Here is a 15,059-nt window from a genome sequence, read left to right as displayed (position 1 = left end):
GGTGGGTCTCTTGTAGACAGCATATATTTGGTTCATGTTTCATAACCATTCAGAATTTCTTCATTTAAAAAATTAAAGTTCTGAGGCTAGATCGTATCTACTTTGGGTTCAAGCCTCAGGATTCTGGGATTCTGGGGACCCATGAGAGGCTGTGTCACACTGTAGGAAGGGCATGGGCTTTGGAGTGACACATGAGGGTTTGAGCGCACTTCTGCTGCTTGCTAGCTGAGTAACCTCTGGAAGTACCTGATATTCCTATATTTCAAGATTGCTTTTAAGATTAAACCAGCCAATATATTGGGCTCATTCATTCTTTCATCCATTCATTAAATATTTGAGGGCTTATTACTATGTTCTAGTCTCTTACTGGGGAATCAGTAATAAACAGTTCAAAACAAAGTCTGCCCTCGTGGAGCTCTTATTTGGGTGGAGGAGAGAGATAATAAACATAATAGATAAGTAAAGTGTATTGTACTAGTATGTTACGAGGTAAGTACTGTATAAAAACAGGGCAGGGTAAGTTATATGTGGAGTGCCAGCAGTAAGGAGGTGGCATGTGAAACTTAAACAAGAGGATCAGTGGGCCTCTTTGAGAAGGTGATGTCTGAGCACCTTCTGATGGAGCTAGGTGGTGGTCTTTGTTAGTATTCAGGAAAGAACATTTTGGGAAGAGGGAACAGCTAGTGTGGCTGGAACAGAGCAAGGAAGGGAGAATAGTAGAAGGTGAGGCCAGAGCTAACAGAGGTCTGGTCCTATAAACAATTGACTTGTCTTTTGAGGGACAGAGAGCCATTGGAGGGTATGGGCAGATATGATATGAGCTGATGTTAGTTTTACAGGTTGACAAAGAGACCATGGAAACGCAAGAGTGGAAACAAGTAGACCAACTTTGCAATAATCTAAGTCAAAGATGATGGTCCAAGGTGGCTTTGACCATGGTGGTAGCAGTGAAGTTGGTGAGAAGTTGTCAGATTCTAGACATGCTATGAATAGGGTTAAAAAAAAAAAAAAAGAAAAGAAAAGGATGTGGGGTTTGAGAGAAGTGTCAAGCTAACTCTAAAAATTTTTACTTGAGAAACTGGAATGATAGACTTGAAATGGGGCAGTCTGTAGGAGGAGCAAGTTTTATTTTTTTGGGGGGGAGGCTATAGGAATTCATTTTGAAGCACATTGACATGTTTATTAAACAATCAAGTAAGGATGTTGAGCAGGAAGTTGGGCAATAGAGCCTGGAATTCAGCAGAGAAATCTGGATTATAGATATAACTAATTATACTTTGCACAAAGCAGATGCTTAGTAAATGGTGGCTTTTAAAAAATCAATACCCAGGTATTATGGTACTTGCTCAAACTAAACCTTGCAATGAATTGTGCATAGATTGTGGCCACTAGGTGTTACATTGCTATCCTACCTTTTGCTTAGTGGTTGATTAATTCAAGTTGGTAAGACTTACCCAGGATGTGATATAATTACCTATTTTTATCTCTTTCTTTTTTCCTTTTCTTTCTTTCTCTCTTTCTCTCTTTTTTTCTTTTCTTTCTCTCTCTCTCTCTCTCTCTCTCTCTCTCTCTCTCTCTCTCTCTCTCTCTCTTTCTTTCTTTCTTTCTTTCTTTTTCTCTTTCTTTCCTAGCACTGCCTATGGGGGACATTCCCTTGGATGGCATCTCTGTTGCTGATATTGGAGCAGTCATCTCTAGAATTTTTGATTCTCCAGAAGAGTTCTTAGGCAAGGCTGTGGGCCTCAGTGCAGAAGCACTAACAGTACAGCAATATGCTGATGTTTTGTCCAAGATTTTGGGGAAAGATATCCAAGATGCAAAGGTGAGTTCTTAGACGATATAAATGTGATCATAAGAGTGCACCTTGGGTCACACCCCACTGACTTAGACATTCTGGTAGACTCTCAATGAATTTAGGCAAGGCTTCAGCTTAGGCTGTCAGAAGAAATTAAAAAGATTTTAGTTCCACCAATCTATCTTGTATTGGTGCATCTGAATCCCACTCTTATGGCTTTATTTCTTTGGCTTAAGGTTAATCAGCTTGTTAGAATAAACTTACTTTTTTTTAATGTATTTTATTGATTTTTTACAGAGAGGAAGGGAGAGGGATAGAGAGTTAGAAACATCGATGAGAGAGTAACATCGATCAGCCTTCTCTTGCACATCCCCTACTGGGGATGTGCCCGCAACCAAGGTACATGTCCTTGACCAGAATCGAACCTGGGACCCTTCAGTCTGCAGGCCAACGCTCTATCCACTGAGCCAAATCAGTCAGGGCTAAACTTACTTTTGTGTGGCAAGAACTTAGAATCTGAAGACTGAGGTACAACTTTTTCATTTACACTACCCAACTCTTCTCTCATAAGCACTCTTTGCTGATCATTCCAGTCTGCCAGAGCTCTCGGTGGGCAAGGCACTTACCTCTCTGAGCCTCAGCTTCTTCATCTGTGAAGTGGGATAGTAGCATCTACCTCAGGGTGATCTTGTGGACATTAGAGAGAATATATTTAAGGGGCTTAGCACAGTGTTTGGTACATACATACCTATTGGTATATATCAAGTACCTATTATGTACCCGGTGCTATCTTTGAGGAGTTTACATCAGAGTGAAAATGTTAATGCACATGAAGTCACAGGGATCAGTACAGCTATACCACTATAGGTGCTTAATTGTGTTGTTCACACTCTCTGTGACCAAAGAAGGGTAGGAGAAGGCTTCATGGAAAAAGTTGCTTTGAGGTGGTCCTTGAGGGTGGGCAAGACTGTGTCTAGATGGAGGGAATGATGGGGCTGTCCTGGCTAAATTCTAGAATTCTAAACTCTAGCCTGCCTAAATCCACATGGATGAACCAGAGGCAGTATGAGAAAGTAAGCAAATCCTGGCTCTGCCCTTACCTATCTGTGGAATCTTGGCAAGTTACTTAACCTCTTTAATCTCAGTTTCTTCATTTGCTAAAAGAAATTATTATCTCTCTCTATATATAAAAGCCTAATATGCAAAGTGTCTCCTTGGGAGTTTGACCAACCTGGAGTTCGATCGCTCACTATGATGCACACTGATCACCAGGGGGCAGCACAGAAGGAAGGGAGGCCCCGGCTGGCAGCTGGCAGCTGCCAGGGACCCTACCCATGCTTGAATTTCATGCACTGGGCCTCTAGTACCTAATAAGATTGTTTAGAGGATGACATGATATACACTGAGTGGCCATGTTATTATGATCTCTGAATGCTAATAATCTGGCCACTCAGTGTGTATATATATATATATATACTAGTGGCCCAGTGCACAAAATTCGTGCATGGGGCGGGGGGTATTCCTCAGCCCAGCCTGCACCCTCTCCAATTTGGGACCCCTCGAAAGATGTCCTACTGCTGGTTTACAGGGATCAGGCCTAAACCAGCAGTAGGATATCCCTCTCACAATCCGGGACTGCTGGCTCTAGCCGCTCACCTGCCTGCCTGCCTGCCTGATTGACTCTAACCATTCTGCCTGACAGCATGCTCGTCCCCAAATGTCGCCCCCCCTGCCAGCCTGATCACCCCTGACCGACCCCCATGCCAGCCTGCTCACCTCCAACTGCCCCCCCCCTGCTGGCCTGCTCTTCCCCACCTTCCCTCTCCACTATCCTGCTCACCCCCATCTTTCCTCCCACTGGCCTGCTCACCGAAACTGCCACCCCCCCACCCCGGTGTCCTGATCACTTCCAACTGACCCCCACTGATGGCCTGCTCACCCCCAACTGGCCCCCCTGCTGGTCTACTTACCCCCAACGGCCCCACCCCAACCAGCCTGATCACCCACACCTGTCATCCCATCCTGGCCTAATCACCCCCCCACCCAGCAACCCAAGCTCCCAGCCCCTCCATTTTTTCTTTTTTTCTTTTTTCAGTGCCTCCTTGAGCGGAGGCCAGGGCCGGCTGGAAGCAGGTATCTGGGATTTATTTATCTTCTATAATTGAAACTTTGTAGCCTTGAGTGGAGGCCAGGGCTGGCCAGGGCAGGCAGGAAGCTTGGCTTCCTCCATCGCCAGGGCAACCCAAGCCTCCTGCTCACTCCAGCTCCATGGCCACCACCATCTTGGTTGTGTTAATTTGCATGCTCGCTCATAATTGGCTGGTGAGTGTGGCTTGTGGGCCTAGCGGAGGTATGGTCAATTTGCATGTTTCTCTTTTATTAGTGTAGATATATTTATTAGAGGCCTGGTGCATGAATTCATGCATGGGTGGGGTCTGGCCAGCCTGGCCAGGGGGAGGGGACATGGGCAGTTGGCCGGCCTGCCTGCTGGTTGAACTCTTGGCCGAGGGGACAATTTGCATATTAGCCTTTTATTATATAGGATATATACTGAGTGGCCAGATTACTATGTGTTCAGAGATCATAATAATCTGGCCACACAGTGTATAAATGACAGGCACCTGGCACTGGGTTGGCAATTAGTAAGCCCTCAATAATTGATCATGTGAGAATGGCCTAGACTAGGGGGTGGATAGGACAGACCTTTTACAGAAAAGTGAGAGGAACTGATGAAACCACACATTACCAGCCATTTCTCCAAAGCAGATGTTGATAAGAGGAAGGAGAACAGGGCTTCTGAGAAGCAAGTATGTGTGCCTTGCAGAGACACCCTCAGAACTGAAAGGAGGCTCAATACCTTCTTTCAAGCTGGTAGGCATGGACTAGCCTGCCTCTTTGCCTCTCTTGGCTGCATTCCACCATCTGTAAAATGACTGTTGTTTGGATGATTTCTAAGGTCATACCCAGCACATTCTCCCTACAGGAGGGGTCCACAATTAGGACCCACCACCTGCTTTTTTAAAAATTAAGATTTATTGGAACACAGCCACACCATTGTTTATGTATTGTCTCTGGCTGTTTTCATGATACATTGGTAGAATTAAGTAGTTGTGACTTATCCCATATGACCCACAAAGCCTTAAATATTTATATCTAGCCCTTTAGGAAACAATTTGTTGACTCCCACTCTAGCATGTTTCCTAGAGTTAGGCCCAGAAAGTTGATTTTTCTTTTCATCTGCAACTCTTGCTTCCAGTGAGTCTGGAGTCATGAGGGGTAACCTAGTTTCCCAATTCAGAGTCAGAAACAGGAGCTACAAGGAGGCTAAGAAACCCTAAAAAATTATTATAGGTGTCTTTAATGAAGAAAATAAGTTACCCCCAAACCCAAGATGACAGTCAATCACTCAAAAGATGGACTCGTGAGAGGATCTGCAAAGTCACTTGTACCTGGTGTAAATATACTTCCCAGGGACTGACCCCTCTCCAAGGGCATTTGCATTTGGGCCTTATATTGCTTTTGTTTCATGGGATTTGAAGTCTGTATGGAAGGAGAGAAAGGTGAAGGGGTGTGGGCATGTGGAGAGTGTTCATTCTCAGAGGGCCAGGTAGACTTGCTCAGGACCTTCCAAGCATCATTTAATCAAATACTTGGTCCCTGACTCTTCTTGATACATCAAGTTATTTCACAATTCAGCAGAACTTCTCTAGCACCAGAAGTTCTAGGGCATTAGAAGCTGGAAATTCTACAGAATGGTTAATGCAGTGCTTAGTAACTAGTCTGACTTGAAGATGCTGCCCAGGGTTCTAGAGTGGGGAAATGCTTAGGCATCATGCTACTCTGGGGAAGGATGCATGTAGCCACAAGGTGGCGCTCCAGCACTGGCAGTCTGACTCCCCCCGCCAGTCTGGTCAGAAGGAGGCATAACTGCTTCAGTGAGTGCATGCCCTGGAACAGACGCCCATCAGGAACTCTGGTCTGGCTGAAACTGTCTGTCCAACCCCAAAAGGAACATGGTCCTCTCAGAAAGTGAGACACAACAAAAATTTCTTTCCTTCAAAAATCTGCAGAAAAGAATCCCTTATTTCACTAAGGAATATTAGTTGTCAAAGTTATAGGATGAGGGATTGACTCAAGGAGAGAGACATTTTCAAAGTCATCTCCCATACTTCTCATGTAGTCTTCTTACTAAAATTTTAAATTGTTTTCTTATTTTAAATACTAGCAGCATAGAGCATGAAATCATGCGTGGGTAGGGTCACTAGGCCTATCCTGCGATAAGGGCCATCTTCCGCCTGCTTACCAGTCCCCAGTCCTCCCCTGCTGCCACCAGCCACCGGTTCCCATTGATGGCCCCCGGTCCCGCCCCGCTGACTCAGCCAGCCACCCGGTTCTCCTCACCAGCCCCTGGCCCTGCTCCGCAGCCACCAGCCACCCTGTTCCCCTCACCATCCCCCGTTCCTGACCCACCACCGATGCCAGCTTCCTGGTTCACCTCGTGGTCCCCGTTCTCACCCTGCCACTGCCAGTGGAACCTGTGGGTTGTGGGGGAGGGACTAAGAGGTTGTCAATGCACCTCATAGTATCTGGTCGAGCAGTCGTTCAGGTCTTTATGCTGTTATGGTCCCTGGGCTTTTATTATATAAGATTGCAAATGTTTATTTTAGAAAATTATAAAAAAAGAGAAAAAATCGTGTACTCAGAGATAGCAACTAATAAGATCTGACACAGAAGATGGCTCCTGACGGAAAGGCAGATTGCAAGATAGTGTGTGACTGAGAGAACGAAAAGAGAGTGTGTAAACGTACAGGGAGTGTATATTTGTGGGTGAGGGACAGCTACACTCCAAGGGACTTTTGGGGACTGCTGTACTGGGCTCCCCTGACTGGCAGCACCCACTGCTGCTGAAATCTTTCCCAGAACAACCAGCTCTGCCGCAGAGACCACACCATCTTGAAGGGGAGAGTGGCTGTTATCGGAAGCCTATACATCCCGGGACTCTACAACCACAACACCCAGGGAACAGCTGTGAACCCAATAACAATGGATCTCAAGCAGTGTGAATACGCAGACTTGGATGAGCTCTGCACCTTCTCACGGAAAGGTCAGATTTCGACTAGGAAAAGGAGAGAGAGAGCTACATAACCAGATATGGGGAGAAGAGAGATCATGGGGAGACAAAGAAACAGCCCACATATGAAAGAAAAGGAGGCATCACCAGAAAAGGAAGTAAACGAAATGGAGGCAAGCAATATGTCAGAGAAAGAATTGAGAGAAATGGTCATAAGGTCGCTGAAAATAATGGAAGACAAATTCAACAACATGTGTAAGAACCAAGAGGAACTGAAGAAGAACCAAGAAGAAATAAAAAATGACATCGCTGCTATAAAGAACTGAATAGAAAGCATTAACAGTAGACTAGAAGAAGCAGAGGACCGCATCAGTGAGCTAGAAGACAAGGTAGAAAAAAAAAAACCCAAGCAGAGAAGCATCTAGAAAAAAACTTAAAAAACAGGAGGAGAGCCTAAGGAAACTTTGGGAAAACACGAAACGAAACAACATTCACATAATAGGGGTACCAGAAGGAGAGGAACCTGAGCAAGGAATAGAAAACCTGTTTGAAGAAATAATGGAAGAAAACTTATAAAGGGAAGAAAAAACTGACACAAATCCAAGAAGCTCACAGAGTCCCAAACAAAATGAACCACAAAAGTCGGATGCAAAGGCACATTATAATTAAATTGGCAAACACCAACGACAAAGTAAGAATCTTAAAAGCAGCCAGAGAGAGATAGAAAGTTACCTACAAAGGATTCCCCATCAGACTAGCAACTGATTACTCAACAGAAACACATCAGGCCAGAAGGGAATGGGAATGAAATATACAAAGTCATGCAAAGCAAGGGTCTGAATCCAAGAATACTATACCCAGCAAGGCTATCAATCAAAATTGAGGGTGAAATCAGGAGCTTCACAGACAAAAAAGGATTAAGGGAGTTTATTACCACCAAGCCAGCAATGCAAGAAAAGGGTCCTGCTGTAAAAAGAAGAAATAGGAAGGGAAGAAGGAGCACAGGCATAAAGAATAAAAATGGCGATAAACAAGTACCTATCAATAATAACTTTAAATGTAAATGGATTAAATGCCCCCATCAAAAAACATAGGGTTGCTGAGTAGGTAAGAAAACATGATCCATATATCTGCTGTCTACAGGAAACCCACCTCAGAAAAAAAGGACTCACACCAACTGATGGTGTAGGGATGGAAAAAGGTTTTTCAGGTGAATGGAAGTGAAAAAAAAGCTGGGGTAGCAATACTTATATCTGAAAATTAGATCTCAAAGTGAAGGACATAACAAGAGATAAGGAAGGCCACTTCATAATACTAGAGGGAGCAATCCAACAAGAAGAAATAACTTTGGTAAACATATACGCACCCAATACAGGAGCACCTAAATACATAAAAAAACTTCCAGAGACTATCAAGGGAGAGACTGACAGCAATACAGTCATAGTAGGGGACTTTAATACCCCACTATCACCATTGGACAAATCCTCTAAATAAAAAAATCAGCAAAGAAACATCAATCCTAAATGACTCACTAGATCAGATGGAATTAATTGACATCTTTAGAACATTTCACCCCAAAGCCACAGAATATACATTCTTCTCAGGTGCACATGGGTCATTTTCAAAGATAGACCATATATTGGGTCACAGGCAACGTCTCTTCAAATTCAAGAAGATAGAAATCATATCAAGCATCTTCTCAGATCACAATGGCATAAAACTAGAAATCAACTATAATAAAAAAAATCAAACACCTGGAGGCTAAAAAGCATGCTATTAAACAATGAATGGGTTACCAGAGAGGTCAAAGAAGAAATAAAAAGCATCATGGCAACAAACGACAATGAAAATGCAACAATCCAAAATCTATGGGACACAATGAAAGCAGTATTGAGAGGGAGGTTCATAGCTCTATAAGCCTACCACAAAAAAAAAGAAAAGAAACAATTGTAATAAATTACCTAACCCTACAACTCAAAGAGTTAGAAAGAGAGCGACAAGAAAAGCCCAGCGTAAGCAGAAGGAAGGAAGTAATAAAAATCAGAGTGGAGATAAACGAAATAGAGACCAAAAAAAAAAAAAAAAATACAAAAGATCAACAAAACCAAGAGCTGGTTCTTTGAAAGGATAAACAAGATTGATGAACTTCTAGCCAGGCTCACCAAGAAACAAAGAGAGAGGACCCAAATAAACAAGATCAGAAATGAAAGAGGTGAAATAACAACTGATCCCACAGAAATAAAAATGATTATGAAAAAATACTGTGAACAACTCTATTCCAACAAAATGGACAACCTAGATGAAATGGACATATTCCTAGAAAAATACAAGCTCCCAAAACTCAATCACGAAGAATAAAAAAACCTGAATAGGCCGATAGCTAATGAAGAAATTGACACAGCAATAAAAAAATCTTCCAGCGCCAAAACCGGTTTGGCTCAGTGGATAGAGCGTCGGCCTGCGGACTGGGGGGTCCCGGGTTCGATTCTGGTCGGGGGCATGTGACTTGGTTGCGGGCACATCCCCAGTGGGGGGTGTGCGGGAGGCAGCTGGTCGATGTTTCTCTCTCATCGATGTTTCTGACTATCTATCCCTCTTCCTTCCTCTCTGTGGAAAATCAATAAAATATATTAAAAAAAAAATCTTCCAGCAAACAAAAGCCCTGGTCTGAATGGCTTTACAGGGGAGTTCTACCAAGCATTCAAAGAAGAACTAAAACCTATCCTCCTCAGACTATTCCAGAAAATTCAAGAGGAAAGCACACTTCCAAGCTCTTTCTATGAAGCCAGCATTACCCTAATCCCAGAATCAGATAAAGACACCACAAAAAAAGAGAACTACAGGCCAATATCCTTGATGAACATAGATGCTAAAATCCTCAACAAAATTCTGGCAAATCGGATTCAGCAATACATTAGAAAGATCATACACCATGACCAAGTGGAATTTATTCCAGGGATGCAAGGATGGTACAATATCCACAAATCAATAAATGTGATACATCACATAAACAAACTGAGAGACTAAAATCACATAATCATATCAATCGATGCAGAAAAAGCATTTGACAAAATCCAACACCCTTTCTTGATAAAAACTCTCAGCAAAGTGGGAATAGAGGGATCATACTCAACATAATAAAAGCCCTATAGGACAAACCTACAGCCAACATCATACTCAATGGGCAAAAACTAAACCCATTTCCCCTAAGAACAGGAACAAGAAAAGGATGCCCACTTTCACCACTCCTGTTCAACATAGTACTAGAAGTACTAGCCATAGTGATCAGACAAGAAGAAAAAATAAAAGGCATCCAAATTGGAAAAGAAGAAGTAAAACTGTCCTTATTTGCAGATGACATGATATTATACATAGAAAACCCCAAAGACTCCATATAAAAACTACTAGACCTAATAAATGAATTTGGCAATGTAGCAGGATATAAAATTAACACCCAGAAATCTATGGCCAATAATGAACTCACAGAAAGAGAAATGATAAAAACAATCCCATTTACCATTGCACCAAAAAAATTAAGATACCTGGGAATAAACTTAACCAAGGACATAAAAGACCTGTACTCGAAAAACTAAAGGACATTGAAAAAAGAGATAGAGGAAGACAAACAAATGGAAGAACATACCATGTTCATGGATTGGTAGAATCAACATCATTAAAATGTCCATACTACCTAAAGCAATCTATAGATTCAATGCAATATCTATTAAAATGGCATATTTCAAAGATCTAGAACAAATACTCCAAAAATTCATCTGGAATAAAAAAAAGACCCCAAATAGCCACAACTGTCCTGAGAAAGAAGAACAAAATTGGAGGGATCACAATACCAGACATCAAACTATATTACCAAGCCATGGTTCTCAAAACTGCCTGGTACTGGCACAAGAACAGACATATAGACCAATGGAACAGAATAGAGGACCCAGAAATTGGCCCAAGCCATTATGCTCAATTAATATTTGACAAAGGAGGCAAGAGCATACAATGGAGTCAAAACAGCCTCTTCAATAAATAGTGCTAGGAAATTTCATCAGATACATGCAAAAAAAATGAAACTAGACCATCAACTTACACCATACATAAAAACAAACTCAAAATGGCTAAAGGACTTGAATGTAAGATGGTAAACCATAAAAATCCTATGACTCCATAGGCAGCAAAATTGCAGACATATGTCATAGCAATATCTTTACAGACACAGATGCTAGGGCAAGAGAGACTAAGGAGAAAATAAACAAATGGGACTACATCAAAATAAAAAGCTTCTGCACAGCAAAAGAAACAATCAACAAAACAACAAGAAAGCCCACTGCATGGGAGAACATATTTGCCAATGTTATCTCCAATAAGGGTTTAATCTCCAACATTTACAGGGAACTCATACAACTTAACAAAAAGAAGATAAACAACCCAATCAAAAAATGGGCAAAGGACCTAAGTAGACACTTTTCAAAAGAGTACATTTAGAAGGCCAAGAGACACATGAAAACATGCTCAAAGTCACTAATCATCTGAGAGATGCAAATCAAAACAACAATGAGGTACCACCTCATACCTGTCAGAATGACTATCATCAACAAATCAACAAATGACAAGTGCTGGAGAGGATGCGGAGAAAAAGGAACCCTCCTTCACTGCTGGAGGAAATGCAGACTGGTGCAGCCATTGCGGAAAACAGTATGGCATTTCCTCAAAAATTTAAAAATGGAACTGCCATATGACCCAGTAATACCACTTTTAGGAATATATCCCAAGAAAACAGAAACACCAATCAGAAAGGATATATGCACCCCTATGTTCATAGCAGCACAATTTACAATAGCTAAGGTTTGGAAACAGCCTAAATGCCCATCAGCAGATGAGTGGATTAGAAAACTATGGTACATCTACACAATGGAATATTATGCTTCTATAAAAAAGAAGGAATTCTTACCATTTGCAGCAGCATGGATGGACATGGAGAGCATTATGCTAAGTGAAATAAACCAGGCAGTGAGAGAAAAATACCACATGATCTCACTCATTTATGGATAATAAAGAACATTATAACCTGATGAACAAAAGGATAGAGAAGAAGAGAAGCATCAAACAGACTGTCAAATTACAGCGGGAAGGCTGGGGCGTGTGTGTCTGGTGGGGATAAGAGATCAACCGAAGGACTTGTATGCATGCATATAAGCATAACCAATGGACACAAGACACTGGGGGGGGGGGGGACAGGGGTGAGGGCATGTGCCGGGGGGTAGGGGAGGCTGTGGGAAGGTTAATGGGGAAAAAAAGGAGAAATACGTACTACTCTTTGCAATACTTTAAACAATAAAATAAAATTTAAAAAAAAGATCTGACACATTATATTCTAGTCTTTTTCCAGTATATATATGTTTGTGTCTAGGTTTTTCATTTAATGTTATATTATGAGCATTTTTATTTTGTTGAAGTTCTTAAAAACATTAATTTTAAGAACTACATAATATTCTTAAAGTATATATACTAAAATTTATTCTGTCATTTCTTGTTTTTGCATAGGCAAGTTATTCTTAATTTTCCATATTATAAATGGCACTAGAGGCCCGGTACACGAAATTCGTGCACTTGCGGGGGGGTGGGGGTCCCTCAGCCTGGCCTGTGCCCTCGCAGTCTGGGAGCCCTGGAGTGATGTCTGACTGAAGGCTTACTGGGCCTAACCCATCAGTCAGACATCCTTAGCATGGCCACGGAGGCAGGAGAGGCTCCCACCTCTGCTGTATATTCGCCAGCTGTGAGCCCGACTTCTGGCTGAGCAGCGCTCCCCCTGTGGGAGTGCACTTACCACAAGGGGGCAGCTCCTGCGTTGAGTGTCTGCCCCCTAGTGGTCAGTGTGCATCATAGTGACCCGTCATTCCACAATTCAGTCATTTGCATATTAGCCTTTTATTATGTAGGATACGCTGTAGCTGAGGCCCCCTAGAACTATAAGAAATGCAAAAAATTCAGTTAACTCATTCTCGAATTGCCCCCACTTAATATCAAATTGCCCCCCCTGTGGGGCGTGGGCTGCACCTTGGGAACCACTGGGCTTGACACTTTTCCTTTCTTCATTTCTGAATACATACGCATATACCATGGGAATTGTAATCTCTTCTCTGCCTACCTCACTGTGTTGTCATGAAGAAGTTCTGAGCTAATAAACCTAGAAATGTTTCATCAAGTAAGTGATGTCTAAATGGGAAGGGATTGTTATTTTTAAGCCCACGGGTACCCTCCCAGGTAGCAGGTACTGATTAGGGGAGGAAGGCATGATTGTTTCCTGGGACTGTAGCTATGGAAGCCTTGCATAGGGTTCCACAGGCCTTGGAGGGGCAGGCTCTGGCCAGCAGCCCTGTAGTGGTGGTGTCAATGGAGGCGCTGGCCTGGGCGGGGGCATTAGGAGGGTGCTTTGGGTTGGGGGGGGGGGAGGCGGAGAGGCAGAAGGGGAAGTAACTGTCAAACCTTCCTGCTTGGCGCCATTCTTTAAGTTGTACCTGCTCAGGGCGGGGCTCCAATCTCCTGGAGCGGGGTGGGGGCCGGGCCAGGGCAGAGCCAGGCGGGCTAGGAGGGCGGTTTAGCCACACCCCCAGAGAGGTTCAGCGCCCTTCAGCTGCAAAGACAGCGCTGCTGCTGTGGGAGCGGGGGTGGTGAGGGGAAGGGTTTGACCCTGGGGGGCTGCTCAGGCCTGCCTCCACCCGGGTCTGGAGTTGTAGGGAGGAGAGGCCCGGGGGGCGCTGATGGGTGGTCGCCAGCGTGCTATTGTTGTGGGCGCCCCTGGTGGGGGTGGGGGGGGGGGAAGAGATCGGGAGTAGGAGGTGCGGGCTGCAGCTACCCCCCAGGCTGGGTCTTCTCCCCATCTGGTCAGCCTCCCTGTCCCCCGGGGGTACAGGGGCTGGGGTAGGGTGTCCATCCGTCCCCCCCGGGGGTGCGGAGGCTGGGGTAGGGTGTCCGTGCAGGGGGATTGGAAGAGCTCCCCATGGCTGCTTCCTCTTCCTTCTTTGCAGTCTGGGTTCCTGTCAGGTGCTCTCCTCAGATCCCCGGGAACTTGGCTCCAGCCACCCGCCCCCTGCTGTGCATGCATCAATATCTTTATGGGGACACCATCACGGACAAATTAGCATATTACCTCTTTATATGTATAGATATGACAATCATTTTTTAAAATATTTTTATTGATTTCAGAGAGGAAGGGAGAGGGAGATAGAAACATCAATGCCTTTGAACTTTTTACTTGGATGTAAATATACTTCTACAAGTTTGAACTTATAATGGATGTTTGAACGTAGCTTCGAAGTTCAGATCAGAATTAGTTCAGAAAATCAGTTTTCTGTCAAATTGCTTATTAAAAAACTCGAGAACTTCTTGGGTTTTGGAGTTAGGCTGAAGAACGGTGGGCCTATATCATCATAAGGGTGAATCATTTATTCTCAGATTGTTTTCAATGAGAGCTGAAACATTTCCTTTTTTAAAAATTTACTATTTTTTAAAATTTGTTCTTAAAAGGTCACCCTGGAAGCTTACGAGAAGCTGGGGTTTCCAGAAGTGGAGGAAATGGCCAACATGTTTCGTTTCTATCAGATGAAGCCATTCCGTGATGTCAAGCTCACCCACCGACTAAACCCCGAAGTCAAAAGCTTCAGCCAGTTTGTCTCAGAGAACAAGGAAGCCTTGATGGGCATTTAACTGTTCACACAGGCCCCTGACAACTTTCTTTTTCCCTGATTCTGGCCCTCTGTACAGCACATCTCCATTTACAGAACAAATACGTTAGAATGCAATTGTTTGCAACTCCAAAGGCGTCCCTGAAATTCTCTCTTAGGTAGGAAACATGGAAATGGTGATGGACACAGTAATTTGATTCACATATAACTTTCCAGCTAGTGATCAAGATGGTATACCTGTTTGGTTAAGTAAGAAGCCCCAGACCTGGCACCTCTGTAGCTCTGTCTACCAAGAGCCAACTAACCTCACCAGATTCTGGCCTGAGGAACTTGGAACTTCTTCCCTAACATGAATGGAGGGTTGCCACTCAGCCTTCTCCTGCTTAACTGATCCAGAGCCCTGGCTCTGAGCCTCTCCTTGGCAGCTGCAGTTTTTTGTTTTTTTTTTCCAAGTGCATTGTCAATTCACAGAGAACTAAGTAATTTTAATTTCTTTAAAATATAT

The 15,059-nt window shown here is 43.4% G+C and overlaps 1 protein-coding gene across 1 annotated transcript in view; it reads left to right on the top strand.

The window, feature by feature from the left end:
- Nucleotides 1–14,576, top strand: part of LOC308241287 (nmrA-like family domain-containing protein 1) — a gene marked incomplete at both ends in the record, with an annotated part of 28,775 nt that extends 14,199 nt beyond the window's left edge. The window contains 2 exons of the mRNA XM_080654698.1: nucleotides 1,632–1,822; nucleotides 14,397–14,576. Coding sequence (XP_080510824.1) covers nucleotides 1,632–1,822; nucleotides 14,397–14,576 — 371 coding nt within the window. The remainder of the gene's footprint in view (nucleotides 1–1,631; nucleotides 1,823–14,396) is intronic.
- Between the last annotated feature and the right edge of the window lie 483 nt (nucleotides 14,577–15,059).

Source organism: Plecotus auritus (genome assembly GCF_963455305.1).
Source record: "Plecotus auritus genome assembly, chromosome: 2".
Lineage (NCBI taxonomy): Eukaryota > Metazoa > Chordata > Mammalia > Chiroptera > Vespertilionidae > Plecotus > Plecotus auritus.
Note: the sequence above shows the minus strand (reverse complement) of the source record. Positions and strands in the feature narration are given on the sequence as shown.